At 37.5% G+C, this 19,146-nt stretch overlaps 2 protein-coding genes across 5 annotated transcripts in view; one reads left to right on the forward strand and one right to left on the reverse strand.

Moving 5' to 3' along the window:
• OGA (O-GlcNAcase) overlaps positions 1-19,146 on the forward strand; it is a 247,621-nt gene that overhangs the window by 70,403 nt on the left and 158,072 nt on the right. For 2 of the 3 annotated variants that reach the window (XM_033940315.1, XM_033940316.1), the window contains one exon: positions 17,634-17,805. In XM_033940315.1, the coding sequence (XP_033796206.1) occupies positions 17,634-17,805 (172 nt within the window). Of the gene's footprint in view, positions 1-9,386; positions 10,408-12,909; positions 13,019-17,633; positions 17,806-19,146 lie in introns of those variants that run through there. The other variant, XM_033940317.1, reaches the window with a different exon arrangement.
• LOC117358730 lies at positions 1,580-8,309 on the reverse strand. Of its 2 annotated transcripts, XR_004539068.1 has the most exons (3): positions 7,999-8,309; positions 4,358-5,496; positions 1,580-1,855 (listed from the first exon to the last, which is right to left on the reverse strand). XR_004539068.1 is itself a non-coding variant. In XM_033940318.1 (2 exons), exon 2 carries the CDS (start codon positions 3,734-3,736, stop codon positions 2,144-2,146), a length of 1,593 nt encoding a protein of 530 aa, XP_033796209.1. In that variant the 5' UTR covers positions 3,737-5,496; positions 7,999-8,309; the 3' UTR covers positions 1,580-2,143. The 2 variants fall into 2 exon arrangements, 1 of the variants encoding a protein (XP_033796209.1); XM_033940318.1 differs by having other exon boundaries at positions 1,580-5,496.

Below are 19,146 nucleotides of genomic sequence, written 5' to 3' on the forward strand. Positions count from 1 at the left end.
ATTGAGGAAATCTGTAAAGCTGCCACCTGGTCCTCAGTTCATACATTCACTTCTCACTACTGTCTGGAGTCTTTTTCCAGATGAGATGGGCACTTTGGCCAATCTGTATTACAAAATTTATTTTCCTAATGGCCAACTCTCCCTCCATCCCATTTCTGTTAGCTTGGATGTCACCCATACGTGAGAATATGCTGCCTGGGATAAAGCACAGTTACTTACCGTAACAAGTGTTATCCAGGGACAGCAGGCAGATTTTCTCACAACCCACTCACTCCCTGGGTTGGCTTCTTAACTGGCTTATCTTAACTGAGGGACCGCACGCCCTATGTCAGGCGGGAAGGCACTCATGCATGAGCTGTTCGGGCTATTGCGAACTTCTAAAAAGTCTTCTAAAAGTAATGAACGATAAGGAGGTCTTCTCCTATTTTATTTATACCAGATCCTGTTCCATCAAAGATAATTTCTCTGCCATCTATGCAAGCAGAAATGCCTTCACAGAAAGTAGAATATTTTCAGGCTATTTCTGGGTTTTTCTCTTTGTGCCAAAAGTTTATGCAGGATAGTGCTTCTTTCATGCAGACTTCTCACCAGCTTCCTCCTATTCTGCCTGCTCAACCTGCTTCAACTTTTATTCAGCAGCTTGACCCCAAAGAACCTTTACAATCAAGTTCAGTACCACTTTCACCTCTTCTGTCACGGGCTCCGGGTACTCTAGTATGTTCCTCTCCGATGCAGGAACCACACTCTCCTGACTGGTCAGAGCTCAGCATTCTACCAGAGTCTGACCCTCAGCCGGAGCAGCCTATTCAACCGAGCTCCTCTGAAGAGTACTCATATATCCAAAATTTTTACAAAAAGTTTCTTCTTTACTCAGCCTAAATGAGGCAGCTATTCTAGGAGGAAGCAAAGATTTTCAAGCTATCCTAAAATCTTGTAAGACTCCACTGAAGGGGCTTGTTGCCTTACCAGTACATCAAGTTTTGCAGGACCTTTAATTAGAAAATTGTCAAAAACCTTTTTCAGTGTCCACAATGTCCAGATGCTTAGAGACTAAATATAAGGTTCATAAAGCTCCTGGTCACGACATTCTTCAACTACCTCAACAATCGATGGTGTCGGAGTTGGCTAGCTAAAGTATCAAGAGGTCCCTTATCTGCACCTCTGGGTAAAGACCTTTGCCTTCTTGATTCCATGGGTTGCAAGGTAAGGGGCACTCGGAGAAACGGAAAGGGGACAGGTTTAGAACCAATGCCAGAAAGTTATTCTTCACCCAGAGAGTAGTGGACACATGGTACGCACTCCCGGAGGTTGTGATTGGGCAGAACACACTACAGGGATTCAAAGAAGGTTTGGATAAATTCCTGAAGGATACAGGGATTAAGGGGTACAAATAAAAGTAGTGATAGGTTATAGGGTGAGTCAGGGACCACTCGACAGGTCATGAACCTGATGGGCCGCCGCGGGTGTGGATTGCTGGGTGCGATGGACCTCTGGTCTGACCCAGCGGAGGCAATTTCTTATGCTCTTATGTTCTATAAAATAAGTGAATTAACTAATAAACAAACTGGAAATATTGAAGATTTTAGAACTAGAAAGACTTTAGTTGTACTCTCAGATATCCGCCAGGTTGATCATCAAAGATCTCAACAACCTTATATAGCGGGATCGAATATCAATCATTGAGTACTTTTTCTAAATGTCACAGTGTACTAAGTGTATAAATAAGCTAATAAATAAAGCACTTATCTTAGTGAAGCATTAAGTAAGACCACTGTGCCCTGAGGCTTTGAAAAAAGCCGCTATTCCCTACGGGGACCCGTTTCGCCTTAACTAGGCTTCATCAGGGGTCAACGTTCTGAAAAGATAATAAATCAAGAAAAAACTAGTTAAAATCTTTTAAGATGAAGGAAAGAAATACACTAAATATAAACTAACAGGATAAAACTTTCAGACTTACTTATGTATCGGCTCGGGTTCACGAGACAAAATGGCGTTAAAGCTCTGTGAACGCCGACGCATGCGCTGTATTTATATGGATACCTAGTGTCAATATTAGCGCATGCGTATTCTCTATCACCTTCTGAGTATGTGCTAGATGTTATCACATATATGTCACTAATTAAACGTTTATTAAAATTACTGTTCAATAGAATACCTTCCAGTCTATTGTACTGTTCAAACCTTTAGGACTCATAGTCTGGAGTCTATAGATCCATCTTATCTCCCTTTGTGCAAGACGTTTTTTTCTATCTCCCCCTCTATGATGATCTTCTTCTTTATCTATACAACAACATTTTAGATCTTCGAACTTATGTTTAGCTGTGTTACAATGTTCTACCAAAGGGGCAGATCTTTTATTCAGTTTGATGTTAGATTTATGTTCGATCAATCTGGTTCTAAAACTTCTGGTCGTCATACCTATGTATATTTTATGACATGGACACATTATCATGTAAATCACGAAGTTCGAAGAGCAGGTTAAAAATTTTTTAATATGGTAGATTTTACCATCTTGTGTATTGATAAAAGAATTTTGGGAGACTGTTATCGCACAGATGCTACAGTGACCGCATCTATGAAAACCGTTGGGTAACAGCCCATATGAATTTTCTTTATCTGTAATGTCCCTCATTGGAGTAAATATTTCTTTCAAGTTACGTTCTCTGGAATACGCTATTCTTAATTCAGTGTTTTCAAAACAACTAAGTGACTGAACGATCTTCCAATTGTTTCTGAAGATCTGGGCCAGTTCGCTACCTTTATTAAAGTACTTCAAAACGCAAGTCATAATTTCTTCTTTGGACTGCTCGGTACTGTGATCTTCCTGTACATCTTGGTGTAAATGTTGTTCTTCATGTATTAACCACTCTCTATGTGTGTATCTGGCTCTCTTCTGAGAATATTTCAAAACTTGTTTAGGATAACCTCTCGTTTTCAACTTTCGTAAAAAATCTTTAGAATGTTTAGAATAATCATTCTCTTTTGTGCAATTTCTTTTTATCCTAAGAAGCTGTGAGAAAGGTAAGTTCTTCTTCAAACCATAGGGATGACAGCTACTGAAATCTAAAAAGGTGTTTTTATCAGTGGGCTTCACATACAAATCAAATTCAAAACTATTGGATGTTTGTATTATAATCAAATCTAAATACTCAATCTGTTTGGTAGAATATTTCATCGTGAACTGGATATTCTCGTCACAGTTGTTAAGCCACTGTATAAACTGATTTAAGCTGTCAACTGAACCTTTCCACAGTAACAAAATATCGTCTATGTATCTAAACCATTTTGAGATATTATTATCAAAAGGAGAATGCTGTATCCAAATTCTCTCAAATTCACACATGTATAGGTTAGCGATCGACGGAGCGAAAACTGCTCCCATAGCCACTCCCGATTTTTGTAAATAGAATGTCTTATTGTAATGAAAAAAGTTTTCTTTCATAGCAATTTGTGCCAGGTTTAGAATGAAGTTAGTTGGAATTGTATGGGGTCTAATTCTTCTCTCCAAGACCTCCTTCACGACTTCAAGGGCTTCAAATTGAGGGATGGAAGTGTATAATGAGACCACATCCAGTGTGACCAAAATATAGGGAAAACTTTCAATATCAATTTGTTCTAACTTTATCATAATATCTCTAGAGTCTTTAATATATGAAGGTATTTTGATGACTTCTGGTTTAAGAAATTCATCTACAAAAGTAGAAAGCGGCTCTAACAGAGAACCCTTTGAGGACATTATAGGACGCCCTGGGGGATTTTCCACGTTCTTATGAATTTTTGGTACTGTATAAAAAGTTGGTGTCAAAGGGTTTAAGGGATTCAAATATTTGTAATCTTTTTGAGTGATGAACCCCTGTAGTAATCCAAGGTTAGTGACTTGTTGTATCTTCCTTTGTAATTTCCTAGTTGGATTGAAAATTAAAGGTTCATAAACTTTAGAATCTTGTAGTTGTTTCTTAATTTCTTCATGATATTGATGACTATCTTGGACTACTACTGCTCCTCCTTTGTCCGCCTTAGATATAATAATGGTACGGTCTTTGGAAAGTATATCCAACACTTTCCTTTCTTCTTTATTTAAATTATTATAACTAAATGTATGTTGATTAGTCTCTTTCCAATCATTAACATCTTTGATAATACATTGTTTGAAAGAGTGTAAAATTGGGTCCAAAGGGGTGGGAGGACACCATACACTTTTTGGAGATATAATAGTACGATCTACTGTCGATGTTACTTCTTGAAAAAACACTTTGAGATGTAATTTTCTTATTAATTTTTCAAGATCTATATTAAATTGTACTTCATTAAATACTGTAGACGGTATGAAAGATAATCCCCTTGAAAGAACATTTACCTCTATGGCAGATAATGGACGCTTAGAGATGTTTACTACCACTGATTCCGTGTGGTTTGAGACCGGGTGTTGGGTCTTGCTCGTTGTGAACCTCTTCTTCTGGTCCTGCCTCTTGTTTTCATACTTTGGCCTCTGCCTAAAAAACGGGAATTGTCTCCACTAGAAGAGGAAGAGAAAGATGATATATCCGAACTTGCTCCTCCAGATTTTGCATTCACATCTTGATCTGTGCTAGTCATCCATGGATACACTTTTTGATGGAAGTAATCATTTTCGTCACGTTTAAATTTTCGTAATTTTCCTTTTTTCAGGGTTTCTCTGAAAACTTCCATTTCTTCATTAAGTTTTTTGTAATTACTCTCAAAATCTTGTTCTATATTAGTTGATTTAAGAGTAACTAAATCTTTATCTAATTCGCTTTTAAGATTGTTGATCTCCTTTGAGCTGTTCTCTATGATGAGTAGCATCAAATCTAAAGCGCATTTGTTTAGGATCTTATTCCAAGTATCCAAGAATGATAAATCTGATTTAAAGATTTGAGGAGCCTTGAGGATTCTTAGTCCCCTTGGAATACGTTCTTTTTTGCAATATTCAATCAGCATATCACTGTTAACCTCCATGCTGATGATGTTTTTATAAAGTTTATTAACGTCGAGCCAAGCTGGAGATTGTGTATCTATAGAAGTAGGTAAGTCGAATTGTGTAGGCACATCTATAAGTTTACCTACTCTTTCTGAAGTGAAACTAAAAACTGATTTCCAACCTTCTGTAGCCATTGTTGACAAAGTATATAACTAAACTAACTCAATGTTCCAAGTCTAGGAAAAACAAATTAACTAATAAACAGACTGGAAATATTGAAGATTTTAGAACTAGAAAGACTTTAGTTGTACTCTCAGATATCCGCCAGGTTGATCATCAAAGATCTCAACAACCTTATATAGCGGGATCGAATATCAATCATTGAGTACTTTTTCTAAATGTCACAGTGTACTAAGTGTATAAATAAGCTAATAAATAAAGCACTTATCTTAGTGAAGCATTAAGTAAGACCACTGTGCCCTGAGGCTTTGAAAAAAGCCGCTATTCCCTACGGGGACCCGTTTCGCCTTAACTAGGCTTCATCAGGGGTCAACGTTCTGAAAAGATAATAAATCAAGAAAAATCTAGTTAAAATCTTTTAAGATGAAGGAAAGAAATACACTAAATATAAACTAACAGGATAAAACTTTCAGACTTACTTATGTATCGGCTCGGGTTCACGAGACAAAATGGCGTTAAAGCTCTGTGAACGCCGACGCATGCGCTGTATTTATATGGATACCTAGTGTCAATATTAGCGCATGCGTATTCTCTATCACCTTCTGAGTATGTGCTAGATGTTATCACATATATGTCACTAATTAAACGTTTATTAAAATTACTGTTCAATAGAATACCTTCCAGTCTATTGTACTGTTCAAACCTTTAGGACTCATAGTCTGGAGTCTATAGATCCATCTTATCTCCCTTTGTGCAAGACGTTTTTTTCTATCTCCCCCTCTATGATGATCTTCTTCTTTATCTATACAACAACATTTTAGATCTTCGAACTTATGTTTAGCTGTGTTACAATGTTCTACCAAAGGGGCAGATCTTTTATTCAGTTTGATGTTAGATTTATGTTCGATCAATCTGGTTCTAAAACTTCTGGTCGTCATACCTATGTATATTTTATGACATGGACACATTATCATGTAAATCACGAAGTTCGAAGAGCAGGTTAAAAATTTTTTAATATGGTAGATTTTACCATCTTGTGTATTGATAAAAGAATTTTGGGAGACTGTTATCGCACAGATGCTACAGTGACCGCATCTATGAAAACCGTTGGGTAACAGCCCATATGAATTTTCTTTATCTGTAATGTCCCTCATTGGAGTAAATATTTCTTTCAAGTTACGTTCTCTGGAATACGCTATTCTTAATTCAGTGTTTTCAAAACAACTAAGTGACTGAACGATCTTCCAATTGTTTCTGAAGATCTGGGCCAGTTCGCTACCTTTATTAAAGTACTTCAAAACGCAAGTCATAATTTCTTCTTTGGACTGCTCGGTACTGTGATCTTCCTGTACATCTTGGTGTAAATGTTGTTCTTCATGTATTAACCACTCTCTATGTGTGTATCTGGCTCTCTTCTGAGAATATTTCAAAACTTGTTTAGGATAACCTCTCGTTTTCAACTTTCGTAAAAAATCTTTAGAATGTTTAGAATAATCATTCTCTTTTGTGCAATTTCTTTTTATCCTAAGAAGCTGTGAGAAAGGTAAGTTCTTCTTCAAACCATAGGGATGACAGCTACTGAAATCTAAAAAGGTGTTTTTATCAGTGGGCTTCACATACAAATCAAATTCAAAACTATTGGATGTTTGTATTATAATCAAATCTAAATACTCAATCTGTTTGGTAGAATATTTCATCGTGAACTGGATATTCTCGTCACAGTTGTTAAGCCACTGTATAAACTGATTTAAGCTGTCAACTGAACCTTTCCACAGTAACAAAATATCGTCTATGTATCTAAACCATTTTGAGATATTATTATCAAAAGGAGAATGCTGTATCCAAATTCTCTCAAATTCACACATGTATAGGTTAGCGATCGACGGAGCGAAAACTGCTCCCATAGTCACTCCCGATTTTTGTAAATAGAATGTCTTATTGTAATGAAAAAAGTTTTCTTTCATAGCAATTTGTGCCAGGTTTAGAATGAAGTTAGTTGGAATTGTATGGGGTCTAATTCTTCTCTCCAAGACCTCCTTCACGACTTCAAGGGCTTCAAATTGAGGGATGGAAGTGTATAATGAGACCACATCCAGTGTGACCAAAATATAGGGAAAACTTTCAATATCAATTTGTTCTAACTTTATCATAATATCTCTAGAGTCTTTAATATATGAAGGTATTTTGATGACTTCTGGTTTAAGAAATTCATCTACAAAAGTAGAAAGCGGCTCTAACAGAGAACCCTTTGAGGACATTATAGGACGCCCTGGGGGATTTTCCACGTTCTTATGAATTTTTGGTACTGTATAAAAAGTTGGTGTCAAAGGGTTTAAGGGATTCAAATATTTGTAATCTTTTTGAGTGATGAACCCCTGTAGTAATCCAAGGTTAGTGACTTGTTGTATCTTCCTTTGTAATTTCCTAGTTGGATTGAAAATTAAAGGTTCATAAACTTTAGAATCTTGTAGTTGTTTCTTAATTTCTTCATGATATTGATGACTATCTTGGACTACTACTGCTCCTCCTTTGTCCGCCTTAGATATAATAATGGTACGGTCTTTGGAAAGTATATCCAACACTTTCCTTTCTTCTTTATTTAAATTATTATAACTAAATGTATGTTGATTAGTCTCTTTCCAATCATTAACATCTTTGATAATACATTGTTTGAAAGAGTGTAAAATTGGGTCCAAAGGGGTGGGAGGACACCATACACTTTTTGGAGATATAATAGTACGATCTACTGTCGATGTTACTTCTTGAAAAAACACTTTGAGATGTAATTTTCTTATTAATTTTTCAAGATCTATATTAAATTGTACTTCATTAAATACTGTAGACGGTATGAAAGATAATCCCCTTGAAAGAACATTTACCTCTATGGCAGATAATGGACGCTTAGAGATGTTTACTACCACTGATTCCGTGTGGTTTGAGACCGGGTGTTGGGTCTTGCTCGTTGTGAACCTCTTCTTCTGGTCCTGCCTCTTGTTTTCATACTTTGGCCTCTGCCTAAAAAACGGGAATTGTCTCCACTAGAAGAGGAAGAGAAAGATGATATATCCGAACTTGCTCCTCCAGATTTTGCATTCACATCTTGATCTGTGCTAGTCATCCATGGATACACTTTTTGATGGAAGTAATCATTTTCGTCACGTTTAAATTTTCGTAATTTTCCTTTTTTCAGGGTTTCTCTGAAAACTTCCATTTCTTCATTAAGTTTTTTTGTAATTACTCTCAAAATCTTGTTCTATATTAGTTGATTTAAGAGTAACTAAATCTTTATCTAATTCGCTTTTAAGATTGTTGATCTCCTTTGAGCTGTTCTCTATGATGAGTAGCATCAAATCTAAAGCGCATTTGTTTAGGATCTTATTCCAAGTATCCAAGAATGATAAATCTGATTTAAAGATTTGAGGAGCCTTGAGGATTCTTAGTCCCCTTGGAATACGTTCTTTTTTGCAATATTCAATCAGCATATCACTGTTAACCTCCATGCTGATGATGTTTTTATAAAGTTTATTAACGTCGAGCCAAGCTGGAGATTGTGTATCTATAGAAGTAGGTAAGTCGAATTGTGTAGGCACATCTATAAGTTTACCTACTCTTTCTGAAGTGAAACTAAAAACTGATTTCCAACCTTCTGTAGCCATTGTTGACAAAGTATATAACTAAACTAACTCAATGTTCCAAGTCTAGGAAAAACAAATTAACTAATAAACAGACTGGAAATATTGAAGATTTTAGAACTAGAAAGACTTTAGTTGTACTCTCAGATATCCGCCAGGTTGATCATCAAAGATCTCAACAACCTTATATAGCGGGATCGAATATCAATCATTGAGTACTTTGAAGCACTTATCTAATTTAATAAACGTTTAATTAGTGACATATATGTGATAACATCTAGCACATACTCAGAAGGTGATAGAGAATACGCATGCGCTAATATTGACACTAGGTATCCATATAAATACAGCGCATGCGTCGGCGTTCACAGAGCTTTAACGCCATTTTGTCTCGTGAACCCGAGCCGATACATAAGTAAGTCTGAAAGTTTTATCCTGTTAGTTTATATTTAGTGTATTTCTTTCCTTCATCTTAAAAGATTTTAACTAGTTTTTTCTTGATTTATTATCTTTTCAGAACGTTGACCCCTGATGAAGCCTAGTTAAGGCGAAACGGGTCCCCGTAGGGAATAGCGGCTTTTTTCAAAGCCTCAGGGCACAGTGGTCTTACTTAATGCTTCACTAAGATAAGTGCTTTATTTATTAGCTTATTTATACACTTAGTACACTGTGACATTTAGAAAAAGTACTCAATGATTGATATTCGATCCCGCTATATAAGGTTGTTGAGATCTTTGATGATCAACCTGGCGGATATCTGAGAGTACAACTAAAGTCTTTCTAGTTCTAAAATCTTCAATATTTCCAGTCTGTTTATTAGTTAATTTGTTTTTCCTAGACTTGGAACATTGAGTTAGTTTAGTTATATACTTTGTCAACAATGGCTACAGAAGGTTGGAAATCAGTTTTTAGTTTCACTTCAGAAAGAGTAGGTAAACTTATAGATGTGCCTACACAATTCGACTTACCTACTTCTATAGATACACAATCTCCAGCTTGGCTCGACGTTAATAAACTTTATAAAAACATCATCAGCATGGAGGTTAACAGTGATATGCTGATTGAATATTGCAAAAAAGAACGTATTCCAAGGGGACTAAGAATCCTCAAGGCTCCTCAAATCTTTAAATCAGATTTATCATTCTTGGATACTTGGAATAAGATCCTAAACAAATGCGCTTTAGATTTGATGCTACTCATCATAGAGAACAGCTCAAAGGAGATCAACAATCTTAAAAGCGAATTAGATAAAGATTTAGTTACTCTTAAATCAACTAATATAGAACAAGATTTTGAGAGTAATTACAAAAAACTTAATGAAGAAATGGAAGTTTTCAGAGAAACCCTGAAAAAAGGAAAATTACGAAAATTTAAACGTGACGAAAATGATTACTTCCATCAAAAAGTGTATCCATGGATGACTAGCACAGATCAAGATGTGAATGCAAAATCTGGAGGAGCAAGTTCGGATATATCATCTTTCTCTTCCTCTTCTAGTGGAGACAATTCCCGTTTTTTAGGCAGAGGCCAAAGTATGAAAACAAGAGGCAGGACCAGAAGAAGAGGTTCACAACGAGCAAGACCCAACACCCGGTCTCAAACCACACGGAATCAGTGGTAGTAAACATCTCTAAGCGTCCATTATCTGCCATAGAGGTAAATGTTCTTTCAAGGGGATTATCTTTCATACCGTCTACAGTATTTAATGAAGTACAATTTAATATAGATCTTGAAAAATTAATAAGAAAATTACATCTCAAAGTGTTTTTTCAAGAAGTAACATCGACAGTAGATCGTACTATTATATCTCCAAAAAGTGTATGGTGTCCTCCCACCCCTTTGGACCCAATTTTACACTCTTTCAAACAATGTATTATCAAAGATGTTAATGATTGGAAAGAGACTAATCAACATACATTTAGTTATAATAATTTAAATAAAGAAGAAAGGAAAGTGTTGGATATACTTTCCAAAGACCGTACCATTATTATATCTAAGGCGGACAAAGGAGGAGCAGTAGTAGTCCAAGATAGTCATCAATATCATGAAGAAATTAAGAAACAACTACAAGATTCTAAAGTTTATGAACCTTTAATTTTCAATCCAACTAGGAAATTACAAAGGAAGATACAACAAGTCACTAACCTTGGATTACTACAGGGGTTCATCACTCAAAAAGATTACAAATATTTGAATCCCTTAAACCCTTTGACACCAACTTTTTATACAGTACCAAAAATTCATAAGAACGTGGAAAATCCCCCAGGGCGTCCTATAATGTCCTCAAAGGGTTCTCTGTTAGAGCCGCTTTCTACTTTTGTAGATGAATTTCTTAAACCAGAAGTCATCAAAATACCTTCATATATTAAAGACTCTAGAGATATTATGATAAAGTTAGAACAAATTGATATTGAAAGTTTTCCCTATATTTTGGTCACACTGGATGTGGTCTCATTATACACTTCCATCCCTCAATTTGAAGCCCTTGAAGTCGTGAAGGAGGTCTTGGAGAGAAGAATTAGACCCCATACAATTCCAACTAACTTCATTCTAAACCTGGCACAAATTGCTATGAAAGAAAACTTTTTTCATTACAATAAGACATTCTATTTACAAAAATCGGGAGTGGCTATGGGAGCAGTTTTCGCTCCGTCGATCGCTAACCTATACATGTGTGAATTTGAGAGAATTTGGATACAGCATTCTCCTTTTGATAATAATATCTCAAAATGGTTTAGATACATAGACGATATTTTGTTACTGTGGAAAGGTTCAGTTGACAGCTTAAATCAGTTTATACAGTGGCTTAACAACTGTGACGAGAATATCCAGTTCACGATGAAATATTCTACCAAACAGATTGAGTATTTAGATTTGATTATAATACAAACATCCAATAGTTTTGAATTTGATTTGTATGTGAAGCCCACTGATAAAAACACCTTTTTAGATTTCAGTAGCTGTCATCCCTATGGTTTGAAGAAGAACTTACCTTTCTCACAGCTTCTTAGGATAAAAAGAAATTGCACAAAAGAGAATGATTATTCTAAACATTCTAAAGATTTTTTACGAAAGTTGAAAACGAGAGGTTATCCTAAACAAGTTTTGAAATATTCTCAGAAGAGAGCCAGATACACACATAGAGAGTGGTTAATACATGAAGAACAACATTTACACCAAGATGTACAGGAAGATCACAGTACCGAGCAGTCCAAAGAAGAAATTATGACTTGCGTTTTGAAGTACTTTAATAAAGGTAGCGAACTGGCCCAGATCTTCAGAAACAATTGGAAGATCGTTCAGTCACTTAGTTGTTTTGAAAACACTGAATTAAGAATAGCGTATTCCAGAGAACGTAACTTGAAAGAAATATTTACTCCAATGAGGGACATTACAGATAAAGAAAATTCATATGGGCTGTTACCCAACGGTTTTCATAGATGCGGTCACTGTAGCATCTGTGCGATAACAGTCTCCCAAAATTCTTTTATCAATACACAAGATGGTAAAATCTACCATATTAAAAAATTTTTAACCTGCTCTTCGAACTTCGTGATTTACATGATAATGTGTCCATGTCATAAAATATACATAGGTATGACGACCAGAAGTTTTAGAACCAGATTGATCGAACATAAATCTAACATCAAACTGAATAAAAGATCTGCCCCTTTGGTAGAACATTGTAACACAGCTAAACATAAGTTCGAAGATCTAAAATGTTGTTGTATAGATAAAGAAGAAGATCATCATAGAGGGGGAGATAGAAAAAAACGTCTTGCACAAAGGGAGATAAGATGGATCTATAGACTCCAGACTATGAGTCCTAAAGGTTTGAACAGTACAATAGACTGGAAGGTATTCTATTGAACAGTAATTTTAATAAACGTTTAATTAGTGACATATATGTGATAACATCTAGCACATACTCAGAAGGTGATAGAGAATACGCATGCGCTAATATTGACACTAGGTATCCATATAAATACAGCGCATGCGTCGGCGTTCACAGAGCTTTAACGCCATTTTGTCTCGTGAACCCGAGCCGATACATAAGTAAGTCTGAAAGTTTTATCCTGTTAGTTTATATTTAGTGTATTTCTTTCCTTCATCTTAAAAGATTTTAACTAGTTTTTTCTTGATTTATTATCTTTTCAGAACGTTGACCCCTGATGAAGCCTAGTTAAGGCGAAACGGGTCCCCGTAGGGAATAGCGGCTTTTTTCAAAGCCTCAGGGCACAGTGGTCTTACTTAATGCTTCACTAAGATAAGTGCTTTATTTATTAGCTTATTTATACACTTAGTACACTGTGACATTTAGAAAAAGTACTCAATGATTGATATTCGATCCCGCTATATAAGGTTGTTGAGATCTTTGATGATCAACCTGGCGGATATCTGAGAGTACAACTAAAGTCTTTCTAGTTCTAAAATCTTCAATATTTCCAGTCTGTTTATTAGTTAATTTGTTTTTCCTAGACTTGGAACATTGAGTTAGTTTAGCTATAAAATAAGTGCCCACCAGCTGCAAATTCTACATTTTCAACACACTATTTTACAGCAGTTGGATTCTGCAACCCCTGAAGTGTTCCCAAATATTCTCGTTGCCCTTCAGGAATCTACATAACACCTTATCAAGACTAATTATGATGCCTATGATATGCAATCTAGAACTGCAGCAGTCACTATAGCATCCAGACACTCAATATGGCTGTGAGCGTCTGATCTCTGGGAAGACCTGCATGAAAGATTAGCAGATGCTCCCTGCTTGGGTGAAAAGTTCAAAGCAATGGTTTCTCATCTGAAAGAAGATTCTTCTACTAGTAGGGAACTCTCAACACATTCTTCTGAGCAATTTCAACGGCCCTCGTCTTCTTTCACTTACCGACGACAGTTTTTTCAGCAATATTACCCATGATGTGGATTTGCTCCATATAACCATCCTATTCCACAAAGGAACCAATCATCTGCATCCTTCCTACCTAAACAGCATCCAAAAGACAGTAATCAGTCATCTATTCTTCAGCTTCCGGCTATAAAGCCTTCGCCTGGTTTTTGACCATTTACCAGTTTGAAGGGGGGGGGGGGGTGGCTAACTCGTTTCCTTTCAACCTGGCAGGCTATCACGATGAATCAATGGGTTCTCTCCATTGTGGCACAGGGTTACTTTCTCAATTTCCTTTCCAAGGTAACTCCCACTCAACTTCCACCTTCTGTGGTTCCTCATCAGCACATTCCACAACTTGCAGCAGAAGTTACTGTACTAAATAACAATGCCATCGTGGAAGTACCTCCAAGTCAACAAAATCAGGGATTTTACCCCCGTTTATTTCTCATTTCCCCAAAAAACTCAAGGTCTCCAACACATTCTAGACCTCAGACCTCTAAATGCCTGCCTCAAAAGAGAAAAATTCTGGATGATATCTCTACCAACTATCCTACCTCTTTTGAAACAATACAATTGGTTAGCCGCCCTAGACCTCAAAGATGCCTATACCCACATTCCCATTCATCCTGCTCACTCACACTTCCAACGGTTCAAATTCCTGAATCAGCATTTCCAGTACACGGTGTTACCTTTTGGCCTTTCTTCAGCACCAAAAGTTTTCACAAAGTGCCTGGCTGTGGTAGCAGCACATCTGTGAAAACAGCATCACATGGTCTTTCCGTACTTAGACGATTGGTTCCTGGTGGCACATTCTGAAGACCAGTTGCTTCTAACCATCCAGGCCACAGTTCAAACCCTTCAATCTCTAGGTTTCCTCATCAATCATCAAAAGTCCAATTTAATTCCAACTCGCACCCTCACGCTTATTGGAGCACTCCTGAATACGAAACATGAAAGTGCCTATCTTCCTTCAGAAAGACATCGGACCATAGTGGCCCTGGCAGAGTACTTCAGACAGGTTTCAGCTGTGCCAGCTTGAACCATCTTATGACTTCTAGGACACATGGCAGCCTCTCTATCTCTAGTACCAAATGGAAGGCTGTACATGAGACTCCTGCAGTGGCATCTAAGACTGCATTGGAATCAACATTATCATTCCCTCACCCGAATGATTTTACTTCCCCCTCCTGTGGTGAATTCACTCCCAATCTTTGAAGGAGGGTTGTCCTTTTCAGCCTCCTCCTCCATCCATCACGATAACTACAGATGCTTCAACATTGGGCTGGGGAGCGCATCTCGACCAGTGGTGTACTTGAGGGCACTAGTCGGCGAGGGAACAAAAACTACATATCAATCTCCTGGAACTCCAGGCAGTATACTATGCTCTTCGGGTCTTCCATCATTGGCTTCCCAACAAACAAGTTCTGATTCAAATGGACAATCAAGTCACAATGTTCTATGTGAACAAGCAGGGAGGTTCAAGATCTCTCCCTCTATGCAGAGAAGCTTTTCGTCTATGAACTTATGCTCTCACTATAGGGGTTCATCTGCAAGTGGTCTACATTCCGGGAGAACATAACGTCCTTGCAGATTCCCTCAGCAGGAAACTCGACCCACACAAGTGGTCCCTTGACCCTGCCATTCTACATCAGATATTCCTTCTTTGGGGAACTCCAGCAGTAGATCTCTTTGCTTCACAAGACAATGCCATCTGCACAGCTTTCTGCTGTCTCCACCCAACTTCTTGAGCAATAGCAAGGGATGCTTTCTCCATACATTGGGGCCTCGGCCTTTTTTTTACACTTTTCCTCCGTTTCTTCTAATATCCAAAATGCTTCAGAAAGTCACTATGAACAGAGCTCACATTATTCTCATCGCACCTCGGCCCCGTCAAATTTGGTATTCACTTCTCCTGGACCTTCTGGATGCTCCCCCAATTCTGTTCGTAGATCATCCGTCTCTGCTATTTCAACAGCAGGGCCAGTTGCTTCACCCCAACCTTCACAGTCTCAGCTTGACAGCTTGGAAATTGAAAGCTCAATCCTAGACAATTTCCTACTCACGCAGCAAGTGAAAATGGTTCTTCTAGCAGCAAGATGTCCTTCTACAAGGAAATCATATCATTCTAAATGGAAACGGTTTTCCATATGGTCTCAGAATCACCATCACAACTCTCTCAACTGTCCAACAGAACACATTTTGTCAGAATATGGTCTTAAATCTAACTCAGTTCGATACCATTTGGTAGCGATCTCAGCTTTTCAAATTTCTGGATGGTAAGCTTCTCTCACATTATCCCCTCATCTCCAGATTTTTCTGAGGTCTTCACAATCTCAAACCTCCCATCCGTGTTCACCTCCAGCTTGGGTCCTGAATTTAGTGTTGAATGTCTTAATGCACGACCCATTTGAACCTCTGGGATCTGCTTCACTTTCTTTTCATACTTTGAAAACAGTTTTTCTCACAGCTCTAACTTTCGCCAGAAGAGTCAGTGAACTACAAGCACTAGTTACATATTATCCTTATCTTCAATTTTTCTCTTCTAAAGTACAACTCGGAATTCATCCAAAATTTATTCCGAAGGTTGCAACAGATTTTCATCTCAACCAAACTATAACCCTACCAATATTTTTCCCTCCTCCGCATTCTTCAGTGGAGCAACATCTCCAAACATTAGACTGCAGACGAGCATTGCTTTTTTATATCTGAGCAATGACTTCCTCACAACAATCTAACCAGCTTTTCGCTTCCTATAATCCAGCTACCTAGTATCAAAAAGAACTCTCTCTTCTTGGATAGCACACTGCATAAATTTTTGCTATGCAAAGGCAGATACACAAACACCTGGGACAATTGGAGCTCATAAAGTTAGGGCTACAGATACTTCCATGGCCAGCTTAAGATCTATCCCTATTCAGGACATTTGCAAAGCAGCAACATGGTCCTCTGTACACACTTTTACGAAGCATTATTGTTTGGACCAGATGTTCGATTTGGTCAATCAGTTTTAAGAAACCTTTTTGCAGTATAAATGGTCCTCCACCACCCAGATACTTTTTTCAAGCTTGGGACTTGCCTACAAGTGTGCCTGCATATCCCCTCCAGAGAAAGCAAAGTTGCTCACCTGTAACAGGTGTTCTCTGTAGACAGCAGGAAAATGCAGCCACACTCGCCCGCCCACCATCTTCTCTTTTTCAATCCTTTTTGCTAGGGACAAAATTGGCATTCGAAGGGGAGAGGTGGTGTGAGTACTGACTCCCACACATGCCCAGTAAGCATAAAGCTTACTTAGCTAGTGGAGAGCACCGGCACATAGGCTTTGTCAGCGAACTTCACCTACAATTGTGGCTGCATTCCTCCATGTTACAGGTGAGCAACTTTGCTTTCTCTCTATCAAAAGCAGCAAGAAATGCTGTATAAATGTTAGTGCTAGTTGCACTCAAGTAGGTGGGTTGTTATATTCCACCTTGGTTATAGTATGTTTCCATTTGATTAATTGCTTTCTTTGATTGCAGGGCAGTTGTTGGGAAGTTCCCCGTGTTCTCCTTGTTACTTCTCCTATATAGAAATTATCCATTGTATTGGTACAAACTGAGGGAGAAGGGCACTGCCCAGTGACATAAGGAGATGGAGCTGAAGAATCTGTTTGATGCCTTTGCAAGTTTCCCCACGAATAGGGAGATAAAACCTATAGTCCAGATTACTGTACCGGTCTACTGGAAAGAAGATTATAGAGATAAGAATCTCCCATATGTAACGTGAGTAACAGTGATCAAGCAGTAACCCCCCAAGTATAGTTCAAAGGACCATTTATATTACTAGAAATATTGCCTTCAAACTTGTGTGTCGTGATGTGACTTTCGTGTAGGAAAGAAATGCTGTTGCTGCTTTTGTGCAGAAGGACTTCAAAACTTGGAAATCATAGTTAACCATGTTTATATTGTACAGAATTCAGTGAAACCCTGAGTTATGGTTTTGTTTTTTTTCTTTTTAGGTTTCACAGTTTGGCTGTAAATCCTTTGCATTGCTGTTTGATGATATTGATCACAACATGTGCCCTGCTGATAAAGAAGTCTTCAGTTCTTTTGCTCACGCCCAGGTTTCAATCACAAATGAAATTTATCAGTATTTAGGAGAACCAAATACATTCCTTTTCTGTCCAACAGGTAATACAATGATGGTGATCTGTGTAAATATTCTTGTTACATAGATCCGTTAAAATGTAGTATTCTGTGTACACTTTGTAAAGCTACAATTCTTCAATAGGTCAGTCAGATGCATCAAATTGTAGCTGAAAACTATTTGAAGATTTGGAATTTAATAAAGAAAAAAAGAAACATTATTGTATTTTTGGAAAAGACAACATTGTTGGTATGTTTGTCTGAATGGCCATCCAATGGTTGACATTTGTGGCAAAGCCTATAGATTGGCTGAGTAGTGCTGATATGTCATCAACACAACATCCTGCTTGTTAAGTGTTTTATGTTTATTTTTTTATTAATTATATACCACTTATAGTCTAAGTCAGTGGTCTCAAACTCAAACCCTTTGCAGAGCCACATTTTGGATTTGTAGGTACTTGGAGGGCCTCAGAAAAAAAGAGTTAATGTCTTATTAAAGAAATGACAATTTTGCATGAGGTAGAACTCTTTATAGTTTATAAATCTTTCTTTTTGGCTGTCTTAATAATAATATTGTAATTTATAGCTAAAGAGACGTATGATCAAGAAACTGTTTCATTTTACTTTTGTGATTATGATAAACATACCGAGGGCCTCAAAATAGTAACTGGCGGGCCGCATGTGGCCCCCCGAGCTGCGAGTTTGAGACCACTCAAGCATTTTGGAACAAGCATATACATTCAATTCAAACACGTGAAAAAGTGGAGAAAAAAACAGACCTCAATAATGTTGCCCCCCAGATCAAGCCTAAAGAGCACTTATCATTGGTTGTGAAAAGAACTCCACTAAAGTGTCAAAAGCATCTCACATTCTTCTCATTTGTTCAATTCTTAGTGGCATGAAATAATAGTGTACCATAGAATGCTTCTTCACACCCAAAAATCACTTACAGAAAAATTGCTAAATAATTATTTGCGGTGTGTCTAAAGAAACAGAAATCTGCAATATCACAGCTAACTAATTCATAAACAGCTGCACTTAGCTTTCATTGCTCCACAGCAATTTTCTTCTATTGTCAACTTCCCGACAGAAGCAGTTCTGTTTTGCTCATACAATTGGCTGCATCAGGAGAGCATGGAATTAAAATTTTTTTTTTTTAAACCCACAAAACAACGCATCTCACAGCTCATCACTTAGTGCCTTGAAATTACAGCATTTTTTTGCAGTAGCTGTGGCCATTTGGAAGGAAGTTGATGAGCCATGAGATATGCGGTTTCTTTTGTTCAAATAAATTACATGGATCCCCTGATACAGCCAGTTGTATGAGTGAAACATAGAGAGCTGCACAGGAACGGGGATGACGGGAATCCCGCGAGTTACTCCTTC

The sequence above is a fragment of the Geotrypetes seraphini genome, chromosome 4 (genome assembly GCF_902459505.1).
Source record: "Geotrypetes seraphini chromosome 4, aGeoSer1.1, whole genome shotgun sequence".
Taxonomy (NCBI): Eukaryota; Metazoa; Chordata; class Amphibia; order Gymnophiona; family Dermophiidae; genus Geotrypetes; species Geotrypetes seraphini.